Source organism: Malaclemys terrapin, chromosome 15 (assembly GCF_027887155.1).
Source record: "Malaclemys terrapin pileata isolate rMalTer1 chromosome 15, rMalTer1.hap1, whole genome shotgun sequence".
NCBI lineage: Eukaryota > Metazoa > Chordata > Testudines > Emydidae > Malaclemys > Malaclemys terrapin.
In genome coordinates, this window is record NC_071519.1 from 9,982,720 (window position 1) to 10,009,181 (window position 26,462).

Genomic DNA, 26,462 nt, shown 5'->3' on the forward strand with positions numbered 1-26,462 from the left:
TTGGGGGAGGAAGAGGGAAGATCCCACAAATCAGCCGGAATCCGGGTGTCACATTCAATGCTAGGAGGGTCTGGAGAACGTCCCGGAGATGGCACCACGCGGCGCTCAGACACCAAGTGTCTGTTCAGCCGCGTCCCTACCCCCAACCCTCCCCCCCAGAGGGATCACAGCTGGCTGAGCAGGAATCACTGGGCCTGCCGTAGGGTCACTGAGGCACGAATGAGCTTGGGTAGAGCTAACATTCCTCATCCCGCTCTCCGGCTGCAGATGCTGATCCGCTGGGTTTAAACTAATTCACACCTAGGGTGACAGTCGGGTAACGGCCCCACTAAGGGGGATCAGATCTCTCTCTGCTGTCTGAAGTGAGGGCAAAGCCGCCCCCACAAGGGGCCCATCTCCGGCTTCCTGCACCTGTAACTGTCTCTGGATGTTTCTTTCCCCAGCTCTCTGGCACTGCCCAGATTTGTCCAAAATCTCCCAGCCCGGGTCAGTGACTGTCAGGGCTGATTCCCCACTCTGGCACTTCGAGTGCAGAAGGTGGGGGCCTGCCAGGATTCTAAAAATTAATATTGGTCACTCCAGGTTGGTATTAAACTCCCAAGGTTACAGCTTCTCTCTGACCTTGGCTTGGTAAACGCTGCCACCACCCAAATGCAACCCCCCTTTTTTTGGAATGCAAACCCCCTTTTTTTTGGAACCCAGGTGCACTTGGGAGTTCCTCCCTGAGGGGTACCCTCAAGCCCTTTCACCCCCCCCTCCGGGGAAGAGTTGAGAAAGAAAACAAAGGAAATCAGCTGTTGCCCCCAGCTAATGAAACATGTGCACAAACCTCTTAGGACACAAACCCCCAAATTCTGTTCTTAAAAAAGGTAAATTTTATTACACACAAAAAGAAAGAAAATACATCTGGAACTTCGGCTTTTGCTCGATTTTAAAAGAGCAATTCTAAAAATTAAGCACCCAAAATAGCTCTCTTGAGGTCCAGCTTAAAGGTTACAAGCAAACAAAAGCACCTGGGGTTAGCACAGAGGAGTCCACAAGCCATGAGAAATAAACAGAGCTAAACCCAATCGCGTCTTTCTAAACTTTCCTGATCTACTTACATATCTGGGGGTTGCAGATGAGTAGTTCTAGGCAGGATCTGATCTATGATCGTACCCGGCTTAAAGCGTTTCACAACACAACTGCTGGCCTGTTCCCTTCTTTCCCGGGGAACAACACCACACACAAAGGGGATGTTTCCCCTCCCCATTTTAAAAAGTTCTAACCCTCTCATTGGCTCTTTTGGTCATGTGCCCACTCCCTTTCCTTTTACCTATGTAGGGAGACTTTTTAACCCTTTACAGGTAAAGCAAGCAGAGAGCAGGGACTCAGAGGGATTTTATAGCTAACGGGCTGGCTGGGCGTCCATAAAACTGAGCTCTCCCCCTTCATTTATCACAGGGACAGAAGAGAAGGGGGTCTCCCTGAACTCCGGTGGGGAGAGGGGGGTCACCCTGTGGAATTGAGCACGGTCTGGCTCAGGAGGGGCTGGGAGCTGGAGCTGCTGTCGCCTACAGCACTCTCCTGAGTATAAACTCAACCACACCGCTTCCCGCACGCAGGACAGGAAGGGCTTACAGCAGCAGTGAAAAAAACCCCTCAGCTTCGTCGGTGCCGGGTACATCTACCATCGCTGCAGAAACGCCCGGGGAGAGGAGGCTGCAGGCGATGGGTCCGGCAGCACCTGGCAATTTACAACGAGCTGGGGCCGGCGTTTAAAAATGATCATTCGGTTCGGTTTCAGGGTGGGTGTGTTTGGCACGGCAGTGCCTCGGGACTGCATCCCCTTTTGCTGCACTTGTAACATGCCCAGCGGGCAGAGGCGGGACGTTCTGGTGCTCCAAGGGGAGCAGTGGGGGCAAAAAAACGAACTGGTTTCAAGCCTGAGCTCGATACCTTTATGGAGGGATTGGTAGGATGGGACTGCCCATAATGGCATGTAGTCGATCTGCGACTGCTAGCAGCAAATATTTCCAAAGGCCGGTGATGGGACACTAGATGGGGAGGGCTCTGAGTTACTACAGAGAATTCTTTCCCAGGTGTCTGGCTGCTGGGTCTTGCCCACATGTGCGTGGTCTACTCGATCGCCATATTTGGGGATGGGAAGGAGTTTTCGCCTAGGTTAGATTGGCAGAGACCCTGGGGGGGTTTTTTTTCACCTTCCTCTGCAGCGTGGGGCATGGGTCACTTGCAGGTTTAAACTAGTGCGAATGGTGGGTTCTCTGTAACTTGGAAGTCTTTAAACCAGCCCCCACTCCCCCCTCGGCTGGAGGACCCCCGGGCTGGCCAAAGCCGTGCTCCCCGGACCCAACCCGCCCAGGGGAAAAGCATCTGTTCGAAGGCCCTTTTGATATGCCCCATGCACGTTCCAGGGCCGCTGAAGGCTACTCCCACCCAGCTCTTAGGGGCTATATTGGATCATTTTTCTACCACCCAGGCGAGTGGGAATATGTTTGTTCAGTCTTCTACATCTCCCCGTCACGGGTTGGATGTCTCTGTCCATGTGTCTCTCTCTTCTCACTGGCACTTTAAGACAAAATCATCACAGGACTCAAGGCACTGACTTTCTCATTTCCCTGGGGGTGCACGGCCCCCTGCTACTCCCCAGGCCCCGCCCCCACTCCACCCCTTCCCCAAGGCCCACCCCCTGCCCGCCTCTTCCCACCCCCACTCTGCCCTCGCCCCCCACCCCTCTCCCCCAGCGCCTCCTGCCCACCGCTGATCTGCAGCAGGCAGGAGGCACTGGGGGGAGGGGGGATGGGAAGGGAAGGAGCTGATTGGTGGGGCCTGCTGGTGGGTGCTAAGCACCTACTATTCATTTTCCATGGGTGCTATGGATAGAAGTTACCACACAGTTCTTTCTAAGCAAACCTACTTTATTCTTAAGGTAAAAATCGTGGCAGAGAAAACATTGTTCTAATGGTTAACTACCCTCGCTATTTAAAACATACACCTTATTAACACTCTTCAGGGTTTCGCTTCAACCCTCAGCCGCTGGATCCAGTTAGACCTTTCTCGGCTGGACCGAAGAGACCTTTATTAAAGATTCGTTCCCCATGATCTACTTATGGACTGTAAGCAAGTCCCCCCTTAACTTCTCTTTGTTCACCTAAATAGATTGAACTCCTTGAGTCTACCACTACAAGACCTGTTTTCTAATCCTTTAATCACTCGTGTGACTCTTCTCCGCCTCCTCTCCAATTTACCAACATCCTTCTTGACTGGTGGGCACGAGAGTATCCAGAAGTGGTTTCACCAGTGCTAAATAAAGAAATAAAATAATCCCTCGCCTACTACTCAAGAGTCCCATATTGATGCAATGCAGGTTCACATTATAAATTTTGCGGAGGATACCAAGCTGGGAGGGGTTGCAAGTGCTTTGGAGAAGAGGATTAAAATTCAAAATGATCTGAACAAACTGGAGAAATGGTCCGAAGTCAATAGGATGAAATTCAACACGGACAAATGCAAAGTACTTCACTTAGGAAGGAACAATCAGTTGCACACATACAAAATGGGAAATGACTGCCTAGGAAGGAGTACTGTGGAAAGGGACCTGGGGGTCACAGTGGATCACAAGCTAAATATGAGTCAACAGAGTTACACTGTTGCAAAAAAAGCAAGTATCATTCTGGGATGTATTTGCAGGAGTATTGTAAGCAAGACACGAGAAGTGATTCTGCTCTACTCCGCACTGATTAGGCCTCAACTGGAGTAGTGTGTCCAGTTCTGGGTGCCACATTTCAGGAAAGATGTGGACAAATTGGAGAAAGTCCAGAGAAGAGCAACAAAAATGATTAAAGGCCTAGAAAACATGACCCATGAGGGAAGATTGAAAAAACTGGGTTTGTTTACTTTGGAGAAGACTGAGAGGGGACATGATCACAGTTTTTAAGTACATAAAAGGTTGCTACAAGGAAGAGGGAGAAAAATTGTTGTTCTTAACCTCTGAGAATAGGACCAGAAGCAATGGGCTTAAATTGCAGAAAGGGAGGTTTAGGTTGGACATTAGGAAAAACTTCCTAACTGTCAGTGGTTAAGCACTGGAATAAATTGCCTAGGGAGGTTGTGGAATCTCCATCATTGGGGATTTTTAAGAGCAGGCTGGACAAACACCTGTCAGGGATGGTCTAGATAATACTTAGTCCTGCCTTGAGTGCAGGGGACTGGACTAGATGACCTCTCGAGGTCCCTTCCAGTCCTACGATTTGATGATTAGCTTTTTTGGCCACAGCATCACACTGGGAGCTCATGGTCAGCTGATTATCCACCACGACCCCGAAATCTCTTCCAGAATCACTGCTTCCCAGGATAGAGTCCCTCATGCTGTACATATGGCCTCCATTCTTTGTTCCTAGAGGCATACATTCACATGCAGTTGTATTAAAACACACATTGTTTGCTTGGGCCCAGTTTACTAAGCGATCCAGATCGCGCTGAATCAGTGACCTGTCCTCTTCTGTATTGACCACTCCCCCAATTCTTTGTCATCTGCAAACTTTATCAGAGATGATTTCATGTTTTCCTCCAGCTCACTAATAAAAATGTTAATTAGCGTCCGGCCAACACCACATCCATGTTGGGCCCCATTGGAAACAGACCCAATTGATGGCGATTCCCCTTTTATAATTACATGTTGGGACCTATTTGTTAGCCTGTTTTTAATCCATGTAATATGTGCCTGTGACGTTATTAACATAATCTGTAACCGTATAGATCACTGTTGCAACCACTGTTATATATTTGCAGGAAATATTGTACAAAGGTTATGATTTGCTGGTTATGATTATGCTAGCTGTATGCATGTATCATTTTTGTAGTTGAAGTTATGAATATTGGCTCTATCCTATCTGTATTTCAAACTTGTGCTCTGCTTCTGGGTGACACCCCAGACAAGTTGGTGTTAGCTCTGCCTAGCCTGCTTGATGACCCATTAAGGACCATCAGCTATACAATAGACCCATTGAGAGAAGGCAGATATCCCTTGAGACTCAGCAAAGTATGCAGGGACTTGCCCGTGTGACTCCAGACTCCATTTTGCTGTAATTTTCCACAGTAAGAACAAAGAGGTGTCCTTACACCTGAAGCAGACTATAAAAGGCTGATGCCTCATCTCCATCTTGTCTTCAGTCCTGCTTCTTACCTCTGGAGGGACTTTGCTATAAACTGAAGCTTTGAACAAAGGACTGATGACCCATCCCAGCTGGGGATGTTCCAGAGACTTGATTTGAACCTGAAGTTTATTCCACCACTGCTACAAGCCTGAACCAAGAACTTTGCCATTACTGTATGTAATTGATTCAATTTAATGAATTCTAGCTCTCATCTAGATCTTTTCCCTTTTATGAATAAACCTTTAGATTTTAGATTCTAAAGAATTGGCAACAGCGTGATTTGTGGATGAGATCTAACTTGTATCTTGACCTGGGTCTGGGGCTTGGTCCTTGGGGATCAAAAGAACCTTTTTTCTTTTACTGGGGTATTGGTTTTCATAATCATTTGTCCCCATAACGAGTGGCCCTGGTGGTGATATTGGGAAACTGGAGTGTCTAAGGGAATTGCTTGTGTGACTTGTGGTTAGCCAGTGGGGTGAGATCAAAGTCTTCTCCGTTTGGCTGGTTTGGTTTGCCTTGGTGTGCAAAGGAACCCCAGCCTTGGGCTGTAACTGCCCTGCTCTAAGCAATTGGTCCTGAATTGGCACTCTCAGTTGGGTCCCGCCAGAACCAGCATCGTTACAGTGCCATGTTCATATTATAGCATTCTAGTTTTTTAATCAAAATATCTTGTGGTGTCACGTCAAATGCCCTATCGAAGTTACGTATTTTAGATCAATATTATTATCTTCATCAACCAAACTTGTAACCTCAACAAAAAAATTATCAAGTTAGTTTGACAGGATCTGTTTTCCATAAACTCACGCTGATTGGCGGTAATTAAGTACCCTCCTTTAGTTCTCTATTGATGGAGCAGCCCAATTGTGGGACTCAATTATCTTGAATGGTGGACTGAAATTGCACGTGAGCTTCCTCCATGTCATTGTGAAGGAGCAGGGAAAAGCAAAAATAAAGGAAGAAATGACCATTTTAGCACATGGTTCTTTGTCTCCAAGTCCCCAAATCTGAGCTACGTCCTGGCAACCAAAACTAACATCCAGTTATGCGACTGAATGGGCTTCAGGCAAGAGAGAAAAATCCACATCACGGACACTTTCAGTTTCATGTAAAATGAAATTCCAAAGCAGGTTACAGCTGCAAACTCAAAAATCAGGAGAACAGATTCGCACACTGCAGTCTCCTCTCATCCATTCAAACCTGCTTCAGGCAGCCCCACTTCATTATTACTGAGTCAAGTTATTTACAAAACGTTTTCCCCCTTTCGAGGACACTAGAACATCCAGTCTTCTCATCTGGAAACAGCCCAGAAAAAGCTTTGCCAGGAGATAGAGGGATGAAAACCCATCACTCTGTGGTTTTGTGATCCATTCAATCCCCCCTCCGGGTCTCTGACACTTTCATCTCCAGCCCTACTGAGTCTGGTTTAAGATCGAATTGTGATTCCTCAGCACGGAGAACCGAGAAGACTGTGTCACATGACTCTTTGGGAGGTGGAAGGGTAAAATGTGGGGAGGTTACGCTTCATTGTGGTTCACACAGAAGCTAACTGCTGGGTTGAGGGGGGATTGAACGGTAATGGAAAAGGAGGGAATCCATCAAGCACACTCTATACCCTTCCGGTGTCATGGCAGCTGAAATGACACTTTAATCCTCTCCCTGCTCCAGATCTTTGTTATATTTAAGTATATTTTTAAATGAGAAAAATGGTAGGAACAAGAGCTGCTGTTCAATACAACCCAGGGCAACCAGGAATGAGACAATCGGTCACCAAAGGGGGAACTCGGTGACTCTACCAATTGCTCTGCTAATGGGAGTAAAAGTCGAAATGTGATGCTCGGAGTTTTGTCTAGACTAGAAGGTGGTGTAGATTAGGACCGGTCAAGGGGAAATATCTTAGTTAACCCTGACCATTATATCTGGCCTACGTCAGCACTGCAAATATAGTTGTCTTTTTACATGAGGATAGCTACCTCAAGCTAGCTAACCCCTGGGAAAATCCCAGAGGAGCCAAGGCCCAGCTAGATTTTACTTCAATGTAGCAAGCAAAGTTGCAATGGGGGAGGTCAGGGTTGGATATTAGGAAACACTATTTCACTAGGAGGGTGGTGAAGCACTGGAATGGGTTCCCTAGGGATGTGGTGGAATCTCCTTCCTTAGAGGTTTTTAAGGCCCAGCTTGACAAAGCCCTGCCTGGAATGATTTAGTTGGGGTTGGTCCTGCTTTGAGCAGGGGGTTGGACTAGATTAATAGATTCTAGGACTGGAAGGGACCTCGAGAGGTCATTGAGTCCAGTCCCCTGCCCTCATGGCAGGACCAAATACTGTCTAGACCATCCCTGATAGACATTTATCTAACCTACTCTTAAATATCTCCAGAGATGGAGATTCCACAACCTCCCTAGGCAATTTATTCCAATGTTTAACCACCCTACCAGTTAGGAACTTTTTCCTAATGTCCAACCTAAACCTCCCTTGTTGCAGTTTAAGCCCATTGCTTCTTGTTCTATCCTTAGAGGCTAAGGTGAACAAGTTTTCTCCCTCCTCCTTATGACACCCCTTTAGATACCTGAAAACTGCTATCATGTCCCCTCTCAGTCTCCTCTTTTCCAAACTAAACAAACCCAATTTTTTCAGCCTTCCTTCATAGGTCATGTTCTCAAGACCTTTAATCATTCTTGTTGCTCTTCTCTGGACCCTCTCCAATTTCTCCTGAGGTCTCTTCCAATCCTAATATTCTATGATTCTATAAGATGATGGCATCCCATCTCCCCTACCTGGGGCTGATGGACATTCCCGGTAGGAGGGACATACATTCTCATGACTGAGGCCGAAGGAGCGGATAGAAAGGACCAAGGGATTCACTCCAACAGTGTGTTACTCTTCTGGGGGGAGCTGCGGGACCACAGTGATGCAAACACCGCAAAGAGCCTTAAAGGTCACTATGTGGGAATTAGAAAAATATTAAAAACCTTTTTTTTTTTTGGACAGCCTTAGACAAGGTTTTTATGGTGCTTATCTCCCCTGTGGAGACTCTGGTGTCTAACCAGGTGTGAGCTCTGATTAAAGCTTTTCCCACACTCCGAGCATCGATAGGGCCTTTCCCCTGTGTGGATTCTCTGATGTATGATGAGGGTTGAGCTCACACTGAAGCTTTTCCCGCACTCCGAGCATTTATAGGGTCTCTCCCCCGTGTGGAGTCTCTGATGCGCAACAAGGGCTGAGCTAACACTGAAGGTTTTCCCGCACTCGCAGCATTCGTAGGGGCGCTCTCCCGTGTGGATCCTCTGATGCGCAATAAGGGCCGAGCTCTGAGTGAAGCTTTTCCCGCACTCGGCGCATCTATAGGGGTTCTCTCCCATGTGTATTCTCTGATGCTGAGTAAGGTTGGAACTGTCAGTGAAACTTTTCCCGCAGTCGGAACAGGTAAAGGGCCGATGCCCCGTGTGAATTCGCCAATGTGTAATAAGGTTTGAGCTCACGCTGAAGCTTTTCCCGCATTCGCAGCACTTATAGGGCGTCTCTCCCGTGTGGATCCTCTGATGCCGAATAAGGGTGGAGCTCCGACTGAAGCTTTTCCCGCACTCGCAGCATTCATAGGGTCGCTCCCCTGTGTGGGTTCGCTGGTGCCGGATAAGATCGGAGCTGTCAGTGAAGCTTTTCCCGCACTCGCAGCATTCATAGGGTCTCTCCCCCGTGTGGGTTCTCTGGTGCCTGATAAGGTTGGAGCTGTCCGTGAAGCTTTTCCCACATTCTGAGCATGTAAAGGGCTTCTTTCCCATGTGAATTCTCCAGTGCGTAATAAGGTTTGAGCGTCTGTTGAAGCTCTTCCCACACTCGGAGCACGAAAAGGGCCGATTGCCCGTGTGAATGGTCTGGTGGGTGATCAGGTTGGAGCTCACGCTGAAGCTTTTCCCACATTCCAAGCATTTAAAGGGTCGGTTTCCCGTGTGCACTCTCTGATGGCGAATCAGGTGCGCGTTCCGATGGAAGGTTTTCCCGCACTCACCGCATTGGTGGGATGGCTCTCTGTCGCAGATTCTCTCGTGTCGAAGAACAGCCGAAGGGTTACCGACGTTTTCTCCCCACTCAGGGCGTGTGTGGTCTCTCTCACTTGTGGGGATGCTCTGCTGGGCTGTGGTTTCCTTGTGACTTCCCTGACAATTACCCTCTTTCTCCCTTGGCTCAGTTCCCTGCTCCCTTTCTGGCCTGTGCTGAGTCTCACAACCTTTTCCCTGCCCACAACTCATGGACACATTCCCTTCAGATCTTTGCGATAACGCCCCATATGCTTCCACGTGCTCAGCGTCTTCCTGCTGAGGGTTCTGCTCCTCATTCTCACTCACCATCCCATCACCTGCTGGGACAGAGAGAGAAACCTCAGAAACAGGAATGGAAAAGGGGAGAGGATGACCCTAAGCACCCGGCTCTTCACACCCTACACACGACTGCCATGATTTTTTTGGCAGACAATATGCCTTGTGGGGTATCATTTGAAAATGACCAACGCACTAACCAATAATAGTATTGCAAACTATACGTACTATAGTGAAATTATACATACTCGCAACATTTGTGCTTTGAAGTCTGTGACTAACAGGTATTTAAACTAGGCATGTCAACGTAAACAGAGCTCTCCGAGTAGGGTTATTGGGTTGTAATTTAAAATATATCCAAGGGTCATAGACTCAGAGTATCAGGGTTGGAAGGGACCTCAGGAGGTCATCTAGTCCAACCCCCTGCTCAAAGCAGGACCAACCCCAACTAAATCATCCCAGCCAGGGCTTTGTCAAGCCTGACCTTAGAATCATAGAATATCACGGTTCGAAGGGACCTCAGGAGGTCATCTATTCCAACCCCCTGCTCAAAGCAGGACCAATCACCCCCTCTCCAAGCCTCCAGCCAAGATTTATTAACGTTTCAGCCCAGCGGTGGTGTCATTTTTCTGGCGGAGATGTGTTACACAGGGATAAAAGGTTATTTAAGGGTAGCTGAAATAATACAACTCATTGTCCAAAACAACATAATGGGGATTTTATCGAAACTAGAATAAATGGAACTTGATTCTACAATTACATTAAATAGATGAATATATATAATAAAAAAGGTACATATATACATATAATACACCCTATAAAACTTACTACTGAGTGTACTTAACTATAACCCTCCAAATAAAGAAATATATCTATCTCGGTATGCACAGGCGATTATCTCATAGGTTCCTCTTTTCCCCAAATATCTCACTGGGTGCGGTGTAACGCCCAAGTCAGTCTTTGAGCCTTGAGTGCCCCTCGTGACTTCCTGAAGAGACAGACTCAACTCCAGTGACGCTTGGTCATCGGGGTGAACGTTAGACCAGACCCATTGGCAGTCCTGTTGAGGCTCTCTGGGACCATGCGAATCAGTGATAAGAGACAACTGGAACCGACGGTCAGGAATAGACAGGAATGGATGCTCAGGAAGACGGCTGTCAAACATGGACTGACTTGACGAGCCAGCTTTAAACTAAAAGGACTTTTCGCTGCATGTCTGTCTGTCCTGCTCCATTTCAGTCTCTCTGCTTACTCTTGGAATTTCTCTGTCCCAGTTTCCCTCTAGCTGGCCTTCTTCCCTCTCCCTGTTTCTCTCAGTTTACTCACTGTCTCTCTGTTTCTCTCCATCTGCAAGCAGCGGCACCGGAGGCAGCAAACAGGGCGGCTAACAGGGGAGTTTGAGAGGGAGTTTGCAGGGGGAGGTAAAGGGGGAGGCAGGAGGGCGCGGTTCGGTGTATGTGCTCTGGTACCCCAGGTGCTGTGGGCAGAGACTGCAGCAGACATGAGCCAAGCAGCAGCAGCAGACAGAATGCAGATGGCGGCATGTGGGAGCTGTGGTATGTATATAGTCCTAGCAGGGGACCTGGAACAAAGGTATGTGTGTATGAAGTGTCGCCTTATAGTGTTACTGGAGGAAAAGATTAGGGGGCTGGAGATGCAGGTAGAGACCCTGGTGGAGTTTAGACGGGGGGTTGAGCAGCTGATGGAGGATAGGCAAGGCGGGGTTGGAGGGGAATGCTCTAGGGTGCAGAAGAAGGCAGTAGTAGAAAACAGCGAGAGGGGAATGGAAGGGGGAGAACAAGGGAAGTGGAAGCATGTGACTGTGAGAAGCAGGCCAAGGAAAAGAAGGGCCAGTGAGGGGGGAATAGAACTCAGGAATAGGTTCGAGTGTTTGGATAGTGAGGTGGACGGGCAGCAGGTAGTGACTGAAGGTGGGAGGGTGAGGAAGAAGAGAAGAGCAGCTAGTCCAAGAGAGAGAGGGGAGGAGTTGATGGAGACAGCACCAATTCTGGGCCCCCGGAGGATTCAGGAAGGCATAAGGGGGAGCATAAGGGAAGATAGGAACAGACACAGGTCAGGACTAGAGGGATCAGAGACTAGATTACTAGATCGCACTGTTGCCAGGCGACGGCAGGTGTATGTAATTGGAGACTCTTTACTGAGGAGATTGGACAGGCCTGTGACCAGGGCGGACCCGGAGAACAGAAGGGTGTGCTGTCTACCGGGCGCAAAGATACGCGATGTGGACCTGCGGTTGAAAAGGATCCTAAAAGGAGCAGGTAAGAACCCCTTGATAATCCTTCGTGTGGGAACGAATGACACGGCTAGGTTCTCGTTAGAGAGAATCAAGGGAGATTATGCCAGACTGGGGAAGACGCTCAAGGAGATAGAGGCTCAGATTATCTTTAGTGGGATTCTGCCTGTTCCAAGGGAAGGGCAGCAAAGGGCTGATAGGATTGTGAGAATAAATAGTTGGCTAAGAGAGTGGTGCTATAAGGAGGGCTTTGGGATGTATGGCCACTGGGAGGCTTTCGGGGACAGACACCTGTTCTCGAGGGATGGGCTTCACCTGAGTAGGGAAGGAAATAGACTTCTGGGAGGGAGATTGGCTCATCTTATCAAAAGAGCTTTAAACTAGGAAGTTTGGGGAGACGGTTGGGAGATGCACAGTTAATCTCCACACCAGATTCCAGTATTGAAAAGCTGAGTGAAATAAGAGGAGACATAGCCGGGGAGATGAGATTGGACATAGGAGGGACAGGGGGGACGAACACAAAGAGGCCCGCAACATACAGTGCTACTAATGGGAGACAGGCTAAACGACATACATTAGGCTGTTTGTACACCAATGCGAGAAGCCTAGGTAATAAAATGGAGGAATTGGAGCTCTTGGTCCAAGAATTGAAACCGGATATCGTAGGAATAACTGAAACGTGGTGGAATGGCAGTCACGACTGGAACGCAGGTATGGAGGGGTATGCACTGTTTAGGAAAGACCGGAACAAAGGTAAAGGGGGGGGGGGTGGCATTGTATGTCAATAGTGAAATAAGCTGTAAAGAAATAATAGTGGATGGAATAGATAACAGAGTCCGTCTGGGCGATACTCACACTGGGTAAAAAGACTACTAGAGCCTCTCCGGGGATAGTGCTTGGGGTGTGCTATAGACCGCCGGGATCGACCCAGGATATGGATAAGGAACTATTTAATGTGTTTAGAGAAGTAAATATTAATAGAAACTGTATAATTATGGGGGACTTTAACTTCCCGGATATAGATTGGGGAACAAACACTAGTAGCAATAATAGGGCTCAGATGTTCCTAGATGTGCTTGCGGATCAATTCCTTCATCAAGTGGTAGCTGAACCGACGAGGGGGGAGGCCATTTTAGATTTGATTCTGGTGACTAGTGAGGACCTCGTTGAGGAAGTGGTAGTGGGGGACAACTTGGGCTCCAGTGATCACGAGCTAATTCGGTTTAAACTAAATGGAAGGAGTAACAGAATTAAGTCAAAGACTAGGGTTTATAATTTTAAAAAGGCCAATTTTAACAAATTAAGGGGACTGGTAAAGGAAGTGGATTGGGCAAACGTATTAAGGGATCTAAAGGCAGAAGAAGCCTGGGATTACTTTAAGTTAAAGATGCATGAGCTGTCAGAGGCCTGTATCCCCAAAAAGGGAAAAAGATTACTAAGCAAGAGATTTAGACCGAGCTGGATGAGCGACCAACTCAAAGGAGCGATTAGGAAAAAACAGAAAGCGTACAAAGAGTGGAAGAGGGGAGGGATCAGTAAGGAAACTTACCTTAGTGAAGTCAGAGAATGTAGAGATAGAGTGAGAAAGGCCAAAGGCCGTGTAGAGTTGGACCTAGCGAGGGGAATTAAAAGCAATAGTAAAAGGTTTTACAGCCATATAAATAGGAAGAAAGCAAAGAAAGAAGAAGTGGGACCGCTGAAGACTATAGCCGGAGAGGAGATTAAAGATAATCTAGGCATGGCGCAATATCTCAATGAATATTTTGCATCGGTGTTTAATGAGGCCAATGAAGGTATTAGGGAAACTAGCACCATTACAGAGGGGCATACAGGATGGGGGATTACCGTATCCGAGGTAGAAACAAAACTTGAACACCTTAATGGGACTAAGTCGGGAGGACCGGACGATCTTCATCCGAGAATATTGAAGGAATTGGCACGGGAAATAGCAGGCCCATTAGCGATAATATTTAATGAATCTGTAAACTCAGGGGTGATCCCGTTAGACTGGAGAATAGCTAACGTGGTTCCTATTTTCAAGAAAGGGAAAAAAAGTGATCCGGGTAACTACAGGCCTGTTAGTCTAACATCTGTAGTGTGCAAGGTGTTAGAGAAAATTCTGAAAGAGAAACTAGTTGAGGACCTTGAGGTTAATGGCAATTGCGATAAATTACAACATGGTTTTACGAAGGGCAGATCGTGCCAAACGAATCTGATCTCCTTCTTTGAGAAAGTAACGGACTTATTAGATAAGGGAAATGCGGTGGACCTAATATACCTGGATTTCAGTAAAGCGTTTGATACTGTACCCCACGAGGAATTATTGGTTAAACTGGAAAACATGGGGATCGATATGAAAATCCAGAGGTGGATAAGGAATTGGTTAATGGGGAGAATGCAGCGGGTCGTATTGAAGGGTGAACTGTCAGGTTGGAGGGAGGTTACTAGTGGAGTGCCTCAAGGTTCGGTTTTGGGATCCATTTTATTTAATCTATTTATAACTGACCTCGGAACCGATTGCAGGAGTGGGCTGATAAAGTTTGCGGATGATACGAAGGTGGGAGGAGTTGCAAATTCGGAGGAGGATCGGGATATTCTGCAGGGAGACTTGAATGAGCTTGTGAATTGGAGTATCAGAAATAGGATGAAATTTAATAGTGAAAAGTGTAAGGTGATGCACTTGGGGATAACTAACAAGAATTTTAGTTACAAGCTGGGGACGCATTGGTTAGAAGTAACGGAAGAGGAGAAGGACCTAGGGGTCCTTGTAGACCACAGGATGACTATGAGTCGACAATGTGACGTGGCGGTGAAAAAAGCCAATGCTGTCTTGGGATGCATTAGGCGAGGTATATCTAGTAGGGATAAGAAGGTCCTGCTTCCGTTGTATAAGGCGCTGGTGAGACCTCATTTGGAGTACTGTGTGCAGTTCTGGTCTCCCATGTTTAAAAAGGATGAACTCAAACTGGAACGGGTGCAGAGAAGGACCACTAGGATGATCAGAGGAATGGAAAACCTGTCGTATGAAAGGAGACTAGAGGAGCTTGGGTTGTTTAGTCTGACAAAGCGAAGGCTGAGGGGGGATATGATTGCTATCTTTAAATATATCAAAGGGATAAATACAAGGGAGGGAGAGGAACTATTCCAGCTTAGTACTAATGTGGACACGAGAACGAATGGATATAAACTGGCCGTGGGGAAGTTCAGGCTTGAAATTAGACAAAGGTTTCTGACTGTCAGAGGGGTGAAATATTGGAACGGCCTTCCGAGGGAAACGGTGGGGGCGACGGACCTGTCTGGTTTTAAGATTAAGTTAGATAAGTTTATGGAGGGAATGGTTTAATGGTAAAACATAGTAGCCAAGGAAAACCAAGCAATGGTGGGTAAATAGTATAATGGCCAACAAGGGTCAGGCTAGAGACTCTTGCCTACATGCTCGGGGTCTTACTGATCGCCATATTTGGGGTCGGGAAGGAATTTTCCTCCAGGGTAAATTGGCTGAGCCTCTGGAGGTTTTTCGCCTTCCTCCGCAGCATGGGGCAGGGATCTCTAGCAGGAGGGTCTCTGCCGATTGAAGTCACTAAAACACAGGATTGGGGACTTCAACGGCAGAGTCCAGGGAAGGGTTTTGTGGCCTGCAGCATGCAGGGGGTCAGACCAGATGATCATAGTGGTCCCTTCTGACCTTAGAGTCTATGAGTCTATGAATCTGTCCCTCAACCATCCGGCTTCATCTATCCCTCAACCATCCCTTGTCTTCTCCTCCAGATATCACTACCCCCCCCCCCACACACACACATACATCTTCTCAGAGGGAAGGGCTACCTCCTGCTCCATAGAAAAACACATTCATGAATATGTTGGTTTAGGGGGTTGTAAAAAAAACAAGCAGAAAGCCACCTCTTGGTAAACACCTAAGAGCTGTGAAGAGATGATGCCTGACCTGATAGTGTATTTTGCCACCTTGCGCCAGTCAGCTTACAGAAAGGGTTTTTGGAACCCCCTTTTTTTGACAAAGGGACTAGGTTACGAACCACCTGGGCTTTCAGTTGGCTGCTTCCCAAGGCAGAGAGATTCAGATAGGGAAACAGGGAAATAGAGGGACTCAGGCCATGTCTTCACGAGCACTTATGTCAACGAAACTTGTCACTCACGGGGTGTGAAAAAAACCTCTTTTTTGAACCCTGTTATAGTCTTGGCCTTCACAACATCCTCTGGCAAAGAGTTCCACAGATTGACTGTGCGTTGTATGAAGAAATACTTCCTTTTTTGTTTTAAACCTGCTGCCTATTCATTTCATGATAGATCTTTTTTGAGATGGGGCGACCACATCTGCTCGCAGTATTCAAGATGTGGGTGTACCATGGATTTATATAGAGGCAACATGATATTTTTCTGTCTTATTATCTATCCCTTTCTTAATGATTCCCAAAATTCTGTTCGCTTTTTTGACTGCCGCTGCACCTTGAGTGGACGATTTCAGAGAACTATCCACAATGACTCCAAAATCTCTTTCTTGAGTGGTAACAGTTAATTTACACCCCACCATTGTATATGTATAATTGGGATTATGTTTTCGAATGTGCGTTACTTTGCATTTATCAACATTGAATTTCATCTGACATTTTGGTGCCCAATCACCCAGTTTTGAAAGATCCTGTTGGAGCTCTTCACAGTCTGCCTGGGACATAACTATGTGGAGTAATGTTGTATCAAATGTTGCCACCTCACTGTTAGCCCTTTTCCCAGATTGTTTATGAATATGTTGAACAGGACTGGTCCCAGTACAGATCCCTGGGGGACACCACTATTTACCTCTCTCCATTCTGAAAATGGACCATTTATTCCTACCCTTGTTTCCTCTCTTTTAACCAGTTACCGATCCATGAGAGGACCTTCCCTCTTATTCCATGACAGCTTACTTTTCTTAAGAGCCGTTGGTGCTTAAGACCTCTCCCTGTTATGTGGCACCTCATGAGCACCAGCTCCCCATCATCTTCTTCTCTCCCACTGCTTCCTGCCCTCCCTTCTCCCAAGGAATCCTGGAGAGGAACTTCACATGGTCTCCTGTCAGCAGATGGTCCCACCCTCATGCACTTGTGAAGTTGTTCTAGCAGATGGGCAGATCGGTTATAGTTAGGCTTGGAAAGATTCGATTTTTAATCGGTAAATACTGATGAACACTGATTGCACCGTACATTCACATACTGATGGGAAAATATTTCTATTGATAAATCATCTATATTTCCAGATAGGCAAAATAAGAAAAAAAATGCTGCTTGAGAACTTATTAGGATTCGATGTAAGGCTATTTACTTGGTATAGTTTGACATGGGATGTTGACTATTTGTGTTTTAACAGTCACTTTTTCCAATATTGACCTCTGTGGTCATAAAATAATTGTCTGGCCTCTCCCCTCCCCCGCATAATTTTCTGAAACTGTGAAAATGTGAATCATAGACTATCAGGGTTGGAAGGGACCTTAGGAGGTCATCTAGTCCAACCCCCTGCTCAAAGCAGGACCAATCCCCAACTAAATCATCCCAGCCAGGGTTTTGTCAAGCCTGACCTTAGAATCATAGAATATCAGGGTTGGAAGGAACCTCAGGAGGTCATCTAGTCCAGCCTTAATAACCTCTAAGGAAGATTCCACCACCTCCCTAGATAACCATTTAAAATCATTTAAAGTCCAGGACTTCTATGGCAGTATTCTCTGAAATGGTTCCTGTTCCATGCACAGGGCTGGTAAGAGAGCAGAACTGAAAACTCTTGATGTGTGGATCAGACAATGGTGTAGGGAGGAGGGAATTTCAGTTTATTAGGAACGGTGGAAGAACTCCAAAGAAATCAAAATGGAACCTGATTGCTGCCACTTCAAATTCAGAAAAGATAGTAGAGGATTTTTTTTTTAAATTAAGGGGTGTGGGAAAGTCAACAGGTGTGGAGGAGCACATAGTTCGGACAAAGACATCTCTTAAGGTTGAGTTTATTAAAGGGGGATGTTTATATGTCAGTAAAGAAGATACGAAAGAAGTTGGTAACATACAGATAGGAGCTAGCGAGGAACAGTCAAATGAAAAATAATCCCCTTTAAACAGAACATATGAAGGAAAGCAACTGAATATTGACAAAAATCTAGAAAGACTTGTATACAAATACAAGAAGTCGAAATAATACAATGGTTGAAACAAAGTGCTTGATATGTCATGAGGTATGGATATAATAGGCTAATCGGAAGGAAACACGTTAGATTATCTTTTGTTTTAGCTTGTGAATTGTCCCTATGCTAAGGTCCCTCACCAAAGGCTCTTAAGCAAAGTAAGCTGTCATGTGATAAGAGGGAAGGTCCTCTCATGGATCAGTAACTGGTTAAAGGGCAGAAAATCAAAGGGTAGGAATAAATAGTTTTCACAATGGAGAGAGTTAAATGGTGGGGTTCCCCAAGGATCTGCACTGGGACCAGAGCTGTTCAACATATTCATAAACGATCTGGAAAAATGGGGAAACAGTGAGGCGGCAAAAAAAAACCAACAACCCCAAAACCTCAAGAGTTAAGTCCAAAGCAGACTGCGAAGAGTTACAAAGGGATCTCACAAAACTGGGTGACTGGGCAACAAAATAGCAGATGAAATTCAAAACTGGTAAGGGCAAAGTGATGCACATTGAAAAAATTAATCCCAGCTATACATATAAAATGACGGGGTCTAAATTAGCTGTTACCACTCAAGAGCGGGATCTTGGAGTCACTGTGGATAGTTCTCTGAAAACATCCACTCGAGATGCAGCAACAGTCAAAACAGTGAACAGAATGCTGGGAATCATTAAGAAAGGGATAGATAATAAGACAGAAAATATCATGTTGCCTCTATATAAATCCATGGTACACCCACATCTTGAATACTGCGAGCAGATGTGGTCGCCCCATCTCAAAAAAGATCTATTGGACTTGGAAAAGGTTCAGAAAAGGGCAACAAAAATGATGAGGGGTATGGAACGGCTTCCGTCTGAGGAGAGATTAAAAATATATATTTGAGCTGTTCGATTTAGGGATGGTCTACACAAATTTAGGCTGCCTTAATGACATCACTGAAGCCTGTGAAAATGTCACACCCTGTGCAATGTAATTAAGCTGACCTAAGCCCCAGTGTAGACACTGCTGGGTCTATGGAAGAATTCTTTCAACTAAGATACCACCTCTCCATCAGTGTAGTAAGAGTCTACACTACAGTGCAAAAATAACACATACTCTTAAAAAAAAGAGGTGACTAAGGGGGGATATGATAGAGGTCTATGCAATCATGAATGGTGTGGAGAAAGTGAACAGAGAAGTTCCATCATTGGAGATTTTTAAGAGCAGGCTGGACAGACACCTGTCAGGGATGGTCTAGATCATACCTAGTCCTGCCATGAGTGCAGGGGATGGGACTAGATGACCTCTCGACGTCCCTTCCAGTCCTATGAGTCTATAAGTGTTAATTACCCTTTCCTCCAATACCAAAACCAGAGGTCACCTGACAAAATTAATAGGTAGCATGTTTAATACAAACAAAAGTATTTTTTTCCCCACACAATTAACCTGTGGAGCTCATTCTCATGGGATGTTGTGTTGGCCAAAAGTATAACTGGCTTAAAAAAGAGCTAGAGAAGTTCATGGAGGATAGATCCATCAATGGCTATTAGCCAAGATTGTCAGGGATACAACCCCATGCTAGAGGTAACCCTACACTTCTGACTGCCAGAAGCCAGGAGGGGAAGATGTGTCGATCACTCCAACTATCCTGTACCTTCCCTCTCAATCTCTGATACGGGCCACAGTCGGAAGAGAGGATACCAGGCTAGATGGACCGTTGGTTTGACCAGTAAGGCTGTTCTTACGATAAAAACTGAAAAAATATGCTTAAAACCCACCGTTTTGAGCAACCGCGAAACATTAAATTGATAAAAATTGGGGAAAAAAGCTTAAAAATAAACATTGATATTATCCAAAGTATTAAAAATAAAAATCTCATTCTGCCTAGCCTAGCTATAGTTAAGTTCAGCATTGCTTTCTGTTTAAAAGCCAAATATTCTAACGACTCTAAAATCCACATGCTTACTCGGATTGTCTTGCAATTCACTGCGCACCAGGGGAGTGCAGAGCAGGGTTGCTCGGATAATATTTTCTGTGCAGGCCTCAGGCTGAAACAACGGTTGAAATTGTCCTGACTGATCGCAGTCCCTTAGCATTTATCTCAGAGTACAGGGCACCCACCGCCTCTTTGGGAAAGCAGCACTGAAAGAGTTTATAACTGTATCGTTTGCAATTTCAGATTGACGAGGAAACCTGAGGAGGCAGAAGGACATGAAATGCAGCGAGATTAAGGCTGTTAATCGCCAGAGGTTCCCGGCAATCCACTGTCACAAAGATTGGTTTGCTCCAGGGTGTATGCTGTTGAGTCTGAGCCATACCCCCGTCAACTTCCAGACAACAGGGGATAGGCAGGAGTTTCTTCTGGAAGTTTTGCCCTAATATCAACATTTCCAGATGAAAAGCAATATTTCAACGTTCTTGAAAACCCACATCCCTAACTGATGTGGGTATGCCAGCAGATGTCACCCTAGATCCCTAAATGGCCCCCTCAAGGATTGAACTCCCAACTCTAGGTTTAGCAAGCCAATGCTCAAACCACTGAGCTATCCTTCCCCCCTCTTGTATAGACACAGTTAACAGGGGCAAAAAAGTCCATTAAAAAACAAAGTGCCCCATAGCTACATTAATGCAGAGTTGAGGTTGCCGAGTGGTACCGTAACCCATACGCCTTCTGGGTGTGGTGTTCCGGCCCATGTCGTGGCACCGATACCAATTAACGAGAGAGATTAAGGAGTTTGCTTAATGGCTTAATTGCTTTCAGCTCATGCCCTAAGCTCCAGAGGTTCCCCGGTTCGATCCTGCCCACCGACAACTGGGTCTGAACAAAAAACCTCTGAAAACCAGGAGATGAAAAGTACGCCATGCCACCTTAACTCTGCTCCCCCGTCTGCTAGCACTGCAGCTGGTAAGAACCACTCAGAAGAGTTCAGGAAGGGCAGTGCAAAGGTTAACAAACTACCAGGGAAGAAGAGGTGGCTTCTCCAGCGATTGAAGCCTTCAGTAGGATTTAGTCATACACAAGGTATTCAGCTGAATGCAGCCGTAACTGGACGAAATTCTATGGCTGTATTGTACAGGACACCAGACTATATGACCTAGTCCCTTCCGGCTTTAAATTCCATGAATCTATCATGAATAGGAGGAAGGACTAAGAGAAGGTGCCATTGTTTGTGTTGTGTTCACAGACGGGAATCCCAGCATTTATCCGCATGCCCTGCAGCTGTATGCACTGGGTCAGCTGTAGCTGTAACTGGATGGTGGAAGGATTAGTTGGAGCAGCTTGGCAGAGCTGTGGCTGTGATACAAAGGAAGGTGCATGGGAACCTCATTTCAGCGTTATAGGCCGTGCCAGTGAAGATACACAAGGGGGAGTTCTTGCCCAGGGGGATTGTCAGCGGTCTGGTGGCAGACATGCTGGTGGTCTTGAGGGTAAGTGGAGGCATTCATAGAAGATCAGGGTTGGAAGAGACCTCAGGAGGTCATCTAGTCCAACCCCCCTGCTCAAAGCAGGACCAACCCCAACTAAATCATCCCAGCCAGGGCTTTGGCAAGCCGGGCCTTAAAAACCTCTAAGAATGGAGATTCCACCACCTCCCTAGGAACCCATTCCAGTGCTTCACCACCCTCCTAGTGAAAAAGTTTTCCTAATATCCAAAGGGTGACGGGCTTAGTAACATGTTGAAAGTCTATGATGGACTGTGTGCAGCAGACTCAGTGTTTGAGTGCAGGCCAGGGGTGGGAAGTTTCTATTCACTACCTAACCCTAAATTTTGCCTTAGCAAAGAGAAGCTGTTAGACTGTACCGCACTTGTGCTCTGTTCCCAGTGTGCTCTGTAGCAGGGTCGGGCAGAGCATTAGCGTGCGGGTCACTGGCATGTTGCTGAAACAGGGCAGAGTTAAGGTTATATTGTGGGGTGTTGCGAACCTTAACTTTTCATTTCCCCTTCTAAGAACCGAGGGGACGGGGATCCTTACCCAGCGAGGTCACATTCTCATAGTTCTTCTGCATAACGGCTCTGCAGAGGGCTCTCTGAACGGGGTCCAGCAGAGCCCCCTCTTCCCTGGTGAAATACACAGCCACCTCCTTGAAGGTCACCGGCCCCTGAAAGAGCAAGAGTCCCACACTCAGTACCTGCTGCCCCACTATTCATGGGGGAAAGAAACCAATCAAATGGAAGCTCTGGGTGGATCACAGTCAGAGTCCCACCCCCACTCTGCGGAGATCAGGTGTGGGGAGAAAGAGAGAGCCCCTGGTCTCCCCCAGCAGATAAACAGGGGCAGTGTCTTCATATTCCTCACAAACCCACTAGCCTCCGACCGTGGTTTAGAGCCCCCAGCAGGGTCCACGGAGAGCCCCCTGGTACGAATTCCACTGCCAGCAGCTGGATGCGAGGGGATGGGGCATCTCCCCTTAGCCTCACTGGTGGGTGCCCCCTTCATATCTCACCGCAGCTGCTGGTTAGTCGGGTCAGCCTCCAGCACTGGGGGTCTGGGCCATTTTCTCTACCCAGTCCAGGGGTCCTGTTTCCTGTTCCACAAATTAGGGAATATTAATCCCAGAGCCCGCGAAGCCTTTCCTAGAAGCTAGGCCCCAATTTAAACAAGTCCCAGATGGTTTCTCGCACCTTGTTCCTCTCCCTTTCTCCACCCTGGGCATTTCCTGCCCCCTCCCATCTCCAGAAGCTGCGTCGTCCTATGTATTTACTGCCCTTCTTCCTCTAGCAGGAACCCGCCAGCAATCTCCTGATAATCCTGACCTTAGCTGGCTCTGGGACACCCATGGCCCCTCCCACCCCACCGTTTCGCCGATTCCGGGCTGAGAAAACACGTGGTCGCTTTGTTACAATGCGGACCTGGCCTCTCCCACCCAGAGGTTTTTAACCCGTGACCTCTGAACCAACCATTAGAAAAGTACAGAAGTCACATTGGGGGGGATTCCCCCCGACACGGTCCCCAGGGAGAACCAGGAACTGGCTTTTCCTCTCTCTCTCTGCTCACCTTGTTCACAGAAGGTGAATCCACCCAGGGATTCTGCAAGAAATGTGTCTGGGCAGGCCAGAGACCGGCCAACTGCTCCCCCCACTTATTTCTCCCACCGCCCCCCTTCAGTCTCTCCCCCTCTGGCTGGGAAAGTCCCATTTGGGAGTTGGTGGCTCTCCCGTGGCCGGATCGGCTCCTGCAATCGCTAATGGGAGGAGAGACGAGGGGCTGAGGGAGCAAAGTCACTTTCGTGCCCAGACCCAGCACCTTCCCTGAGGTCTCTCTGGCTCACGATTTAGTTGCAACGGGGCTGGAGAACGTCCTCCCCTTAGCTGGCCCAGAGGGAACTTTAGTGAAGGCCTCGCTCTGCTTAGCAGAGCCCCCGCTGGGGGAGCAGCAGCAGCTCCTAAGCCGGGTCTCCCAGATCACAACGGAGGCTGCAGCGTGTGACCCAAGAAGCCGAACCCCGATATCCTGAGCATAGGGGGACAGAGCGTTTGAGCAGCTTCCCTCCTTTAGCTCTCTGGGAGCAGCTAATGAAACCACCTGCGCACAGGGACAGCTGCTGCTCTCATTTATCCCGTGTTAATCGGGAGTCACTCCTTGTCCTTTCTAGCAGCACCTGATTAACACAGGTCTGAAGGTTCGTCTGCACCCCGCCAATGTACGTAGGTTAATGTAGCCTGGGCGGGGGCTAATTCACCCAACAGGCCGCAGCTCAGAGGAATTGGCTGGCCAAGGGCCTGAGTGAGGGGGAAGAGCTGGCTTGGGGCTATAAAGCCAGGAAACGGGCAACAGAGAGGGCTGCTGGGGAAAGTCTGCGCCCGGCCAGGGGGCGGAGTCATGAAGCAGCAGCAGCAGCCGCCCGTGGCGCGAGAAAGGGGCTGCAGACCCAGAGGGAGAGACGCCATAGATGAGACCAGAAACGTGGAGGGATGACGTCAGAATCCTTTAAACACTTCCATGTCGGGGGGGGGGGGGGTGACCCTCTTCCCACCTCCCCCGATATCTAGGATAAGGATTCCAGGCACCCATTTGCCTTCCAAACATGTGACGTTCTTACAGTTTTGAAGTGGGAAGAGAAGCAAAACCGGTGGTGATTTCATATCCGACTTTGTAAGTGGATAGAAAGTTATCCCCACCCGTTGCTGGCCAATCACACAGGCAGAGGGAGGATGCTGCGTGAACAGGAGAACAGAGGAACCAGAAATATTTATGGTGTTTCCATGCCCGTCACTGGCCAGTAATGGCCACCAGGCACCCACCCCAGAAGCGGCTGCATCTCGGTGTTGGGGAAAGGAGCCCCTGATGGGAGACCATTCATCACATGGAGGGTGGGGGTACGTCCGGTGAAAATGGTGAGGAGAACGTGAGGGTAACATGGAGATGCTCGGGCACTGCAAGGTACCAGTTCCACACAGGGCAGCCCACTGAGGCGAGAACGCCTCGGATTGTGCCATCTGGGGAAAAGCAAAGAGTCCAGCTGACTGTCCTCTTAGCAGCTGGCAGACACTGATCCCCCTATCGAAAAGGGCAGGCCTCTGGCTGTAATGCATATTAAATAGGGGGCAAGTCTATTTCAACGACCATTTTAAACGATTCTCAAATGAGAAGCAAGTTGATCAGGGGACAATTTAACCCCCCGAATCTGGAGACCGTCTCGGGGCAACAGGTTCCGTCCGAAAAAGCAGATGTTGTCACAATTAACCACCTCCACGCCTGAGGATTTTTAAGTGACAGCTGGGAATTAGGTGGAACGAGGCAAACCCTGAGATTTCAGACGCATGTTCTGTAATGGAAGAGAAAGGGGTGGAAATCTGAACCACAAGTCACTTTTCACACATTAAACGGAAGTGGCAAACTGTCTGAGCGCTTACAGGAACAGTTAATAGCTAACGAGCTAATAGCGTGAATTTCACATCCGTACTTGATCACGGGAAAGGGGCCACATTTGCAAGGACTTTAGGTCCAGATTAAAGAACGTGAAGGGGAAAGCTGAGATTTTATGTTCCTATTTTATACACCTCTATCCCGATATAACGCGACCCGATAGAACACGAATTCGGATATAACGCGGTAAAGCAACGCTCCGGTGGGGCGGGGCTGCGCACTCCGGTGGATCAAAGCAAGTTTAAATAACGCGGTTTCACCTATAACGCGGTAAGATTTTTTGGCTCCCGAGGACAGCGTTATATAGAGGTAGAGGTGTAGTTAGAGATGGAAAAACGTCAACATCTTAAAGTAGTAAGAGAAATAAGGGCCCGTTTTTAGGGCATTTTAGAGCACTCTTTGAGATGTGCAGACAAAACAGGTCAAAAAATGGGACGCAGACAAAACAGGTCAAAAATTGGGATGTATTTTGATAAAATGCTGATGATACGAGAGGGAAAAACACCGAGATGGGAGGGGATTTTATATCCAAATTAAAGAAAGAGTGGAGGGGAGAAGTGGGCTCATTGGAAGGGATTTTAAGATGAATGTTCAATAAACAGTCCTGGATCCCTCACCCCCCATGGGCAGCAAGGTGCCCTTTGAAAAGCTGCTTTGAGAGGGGAAGCAGAGGGCTTGGCGCAGGAAGGGCTACGTGAGAGCAGGGATGGGGCCGCAGAGGGTGACTGGCAGCGGGAGGGAGGCGAGGGGGGGAGTTGTTTGGGGCGGGTGAGAATACAGCCGCTGTGACTGGGTCACCTGGGGCTGGACACATGGGGGACCCTTGCTCCTCCCTTCCCCTCCTGTGCCCCTTCCATGCCCTGTTGCTGGCAGAAAATCACCCCTTTGTCTCCACCCCAGAGCCAGGCGCAAGCTGCACTCAACTAATCCCCTTCTCCTTTGGGGAATGACTCAGGGCAAGAGTCTCCCACCTAAGCCAGGTCCATGAGCCGCATATTGAGAAGGTGGAGGGGACAAAAACAACACATTTGAGACGTTACATTGATATTTGAGAACTAGGGGACCTCGTTCCCCACCAGGAGCAGATCCTGCCCTGGGCACCTGCTTTAATGCAGCTCCGGTCCTGCCCACGGGTGCATTAGCAGCAAGGGGGCCGATTCCGGGGGGGGGGGGGGGGGGCTGGGAGATTTAATGCCCCCAGGTTCCCTTGGGCAGAGAGTCACTTTCCTGCCCCCCAGCACGTTCCCACGGGCTCTGTCCATTACCTGGCTCCGGAGTGGATGCGGGCAGAGTCCGGGGGGGCTTGTCCCCCCCGCGGCCGGGCAGGGAGGGGTTAATACCGGGCACCCCTCCCCAGCACAGACTCGCCCCAGTGTCTGATGTTCTCCGCGCTTTGTGCTCCCGGCTCCTGCCTCCTTCCTCCCGGCACCCACCGCTCCCAGCTGCTCCAGCCCCTTCCTGTGCCCTGTAAATCACAGCCCGCTGCTGCAGCGCTGGCTGGGGCGGAGCACGTCAGCACTGGCTCCGGCGGGGGCTGCCCCTCCCCTTTGCCAGCCCCACAGCTGCTGCCGCCACCCAGGGGCTGGCTCCGCTGCAGCAGACCGGAGTGCCCTGAGCTCCGGCGCGGCCTCTGCCCCACGGGGTTTTGTCCACACACGTGTGCAGCCGGCGAGATGCAAAGCCGGTCCCATGGCACAGCTGGCGCATGTCCACACGGCGCCGGAGCGTCCACACTGGGTG

The 26,462-nt window shown here is 48.2% G+C and overlaps 1 protein-coding gene across 5 annotated transcripts; it reads right to left on the reverse strand.

Moving 5' to 3' along the window:
* Positions 1-852: 852 nt before the first annotated feature.
* On the reverse strand, positions 853-26,122 carry LOC128823036 (zinc finger protein OZF-like). 5 transcript variants are annotated; one of them, XM_054005065.1, is made up of 4 exons: positions 25,988-26,122; positions 21,828-21,954; positions 19,819-20,045; positions 2,834-9,509 (listed from the first exon to the last, which is right to left on the reverse strand). In XM_054005065.1, the coding sequence occupies exons 3-4, from the start codon at positions 19,946-19,948 to the stop codon at positions 8,146-8,148; spliced, it is 1,494 nt and encodes a 497-aa protein (XP_053861040.1). In that variant the 5' UTR covers positions 19,949-20,045; positions 21,828-21,954; positions 25,988-26,122; the 3' UTR covers positions 2,834-8,145. The 5 variants fall into 5 exon arrangements, 4 of the variants coding, with proteins under 4 accessions (XP_053861040.1, XP_053861039.1, XP_053861042.1 ...); XM_054005064.1 differs by having other exon boundaries at positions 2,834-9,512; XR_008441636.1 differs by lacking the exons at positions 2,834-9,509; positions 19,819-20,045 and adding an exon at positions 853-2,568.
* Positions 26,123-26,462: the final 340 nt, after the last annotated feature.

Excerpts from the sequence above, each read along its gene's own strand:
- LOC128823036 (XM_054005064.1), bottom strand. The coding sequence starts at position 19,948 with ATGCTAAGGGACTGCGATCAGTCAGGACAATTTCAACCGTTGTTTCAG. Across the intron at positions 9,513-19,818 it reads TGAATTGCAAGACAATCCGA|CAGGTGATGGGATGGTGAGT; the intron begins GTAAGCATGTGG and ends TCTCTGTCCCAG.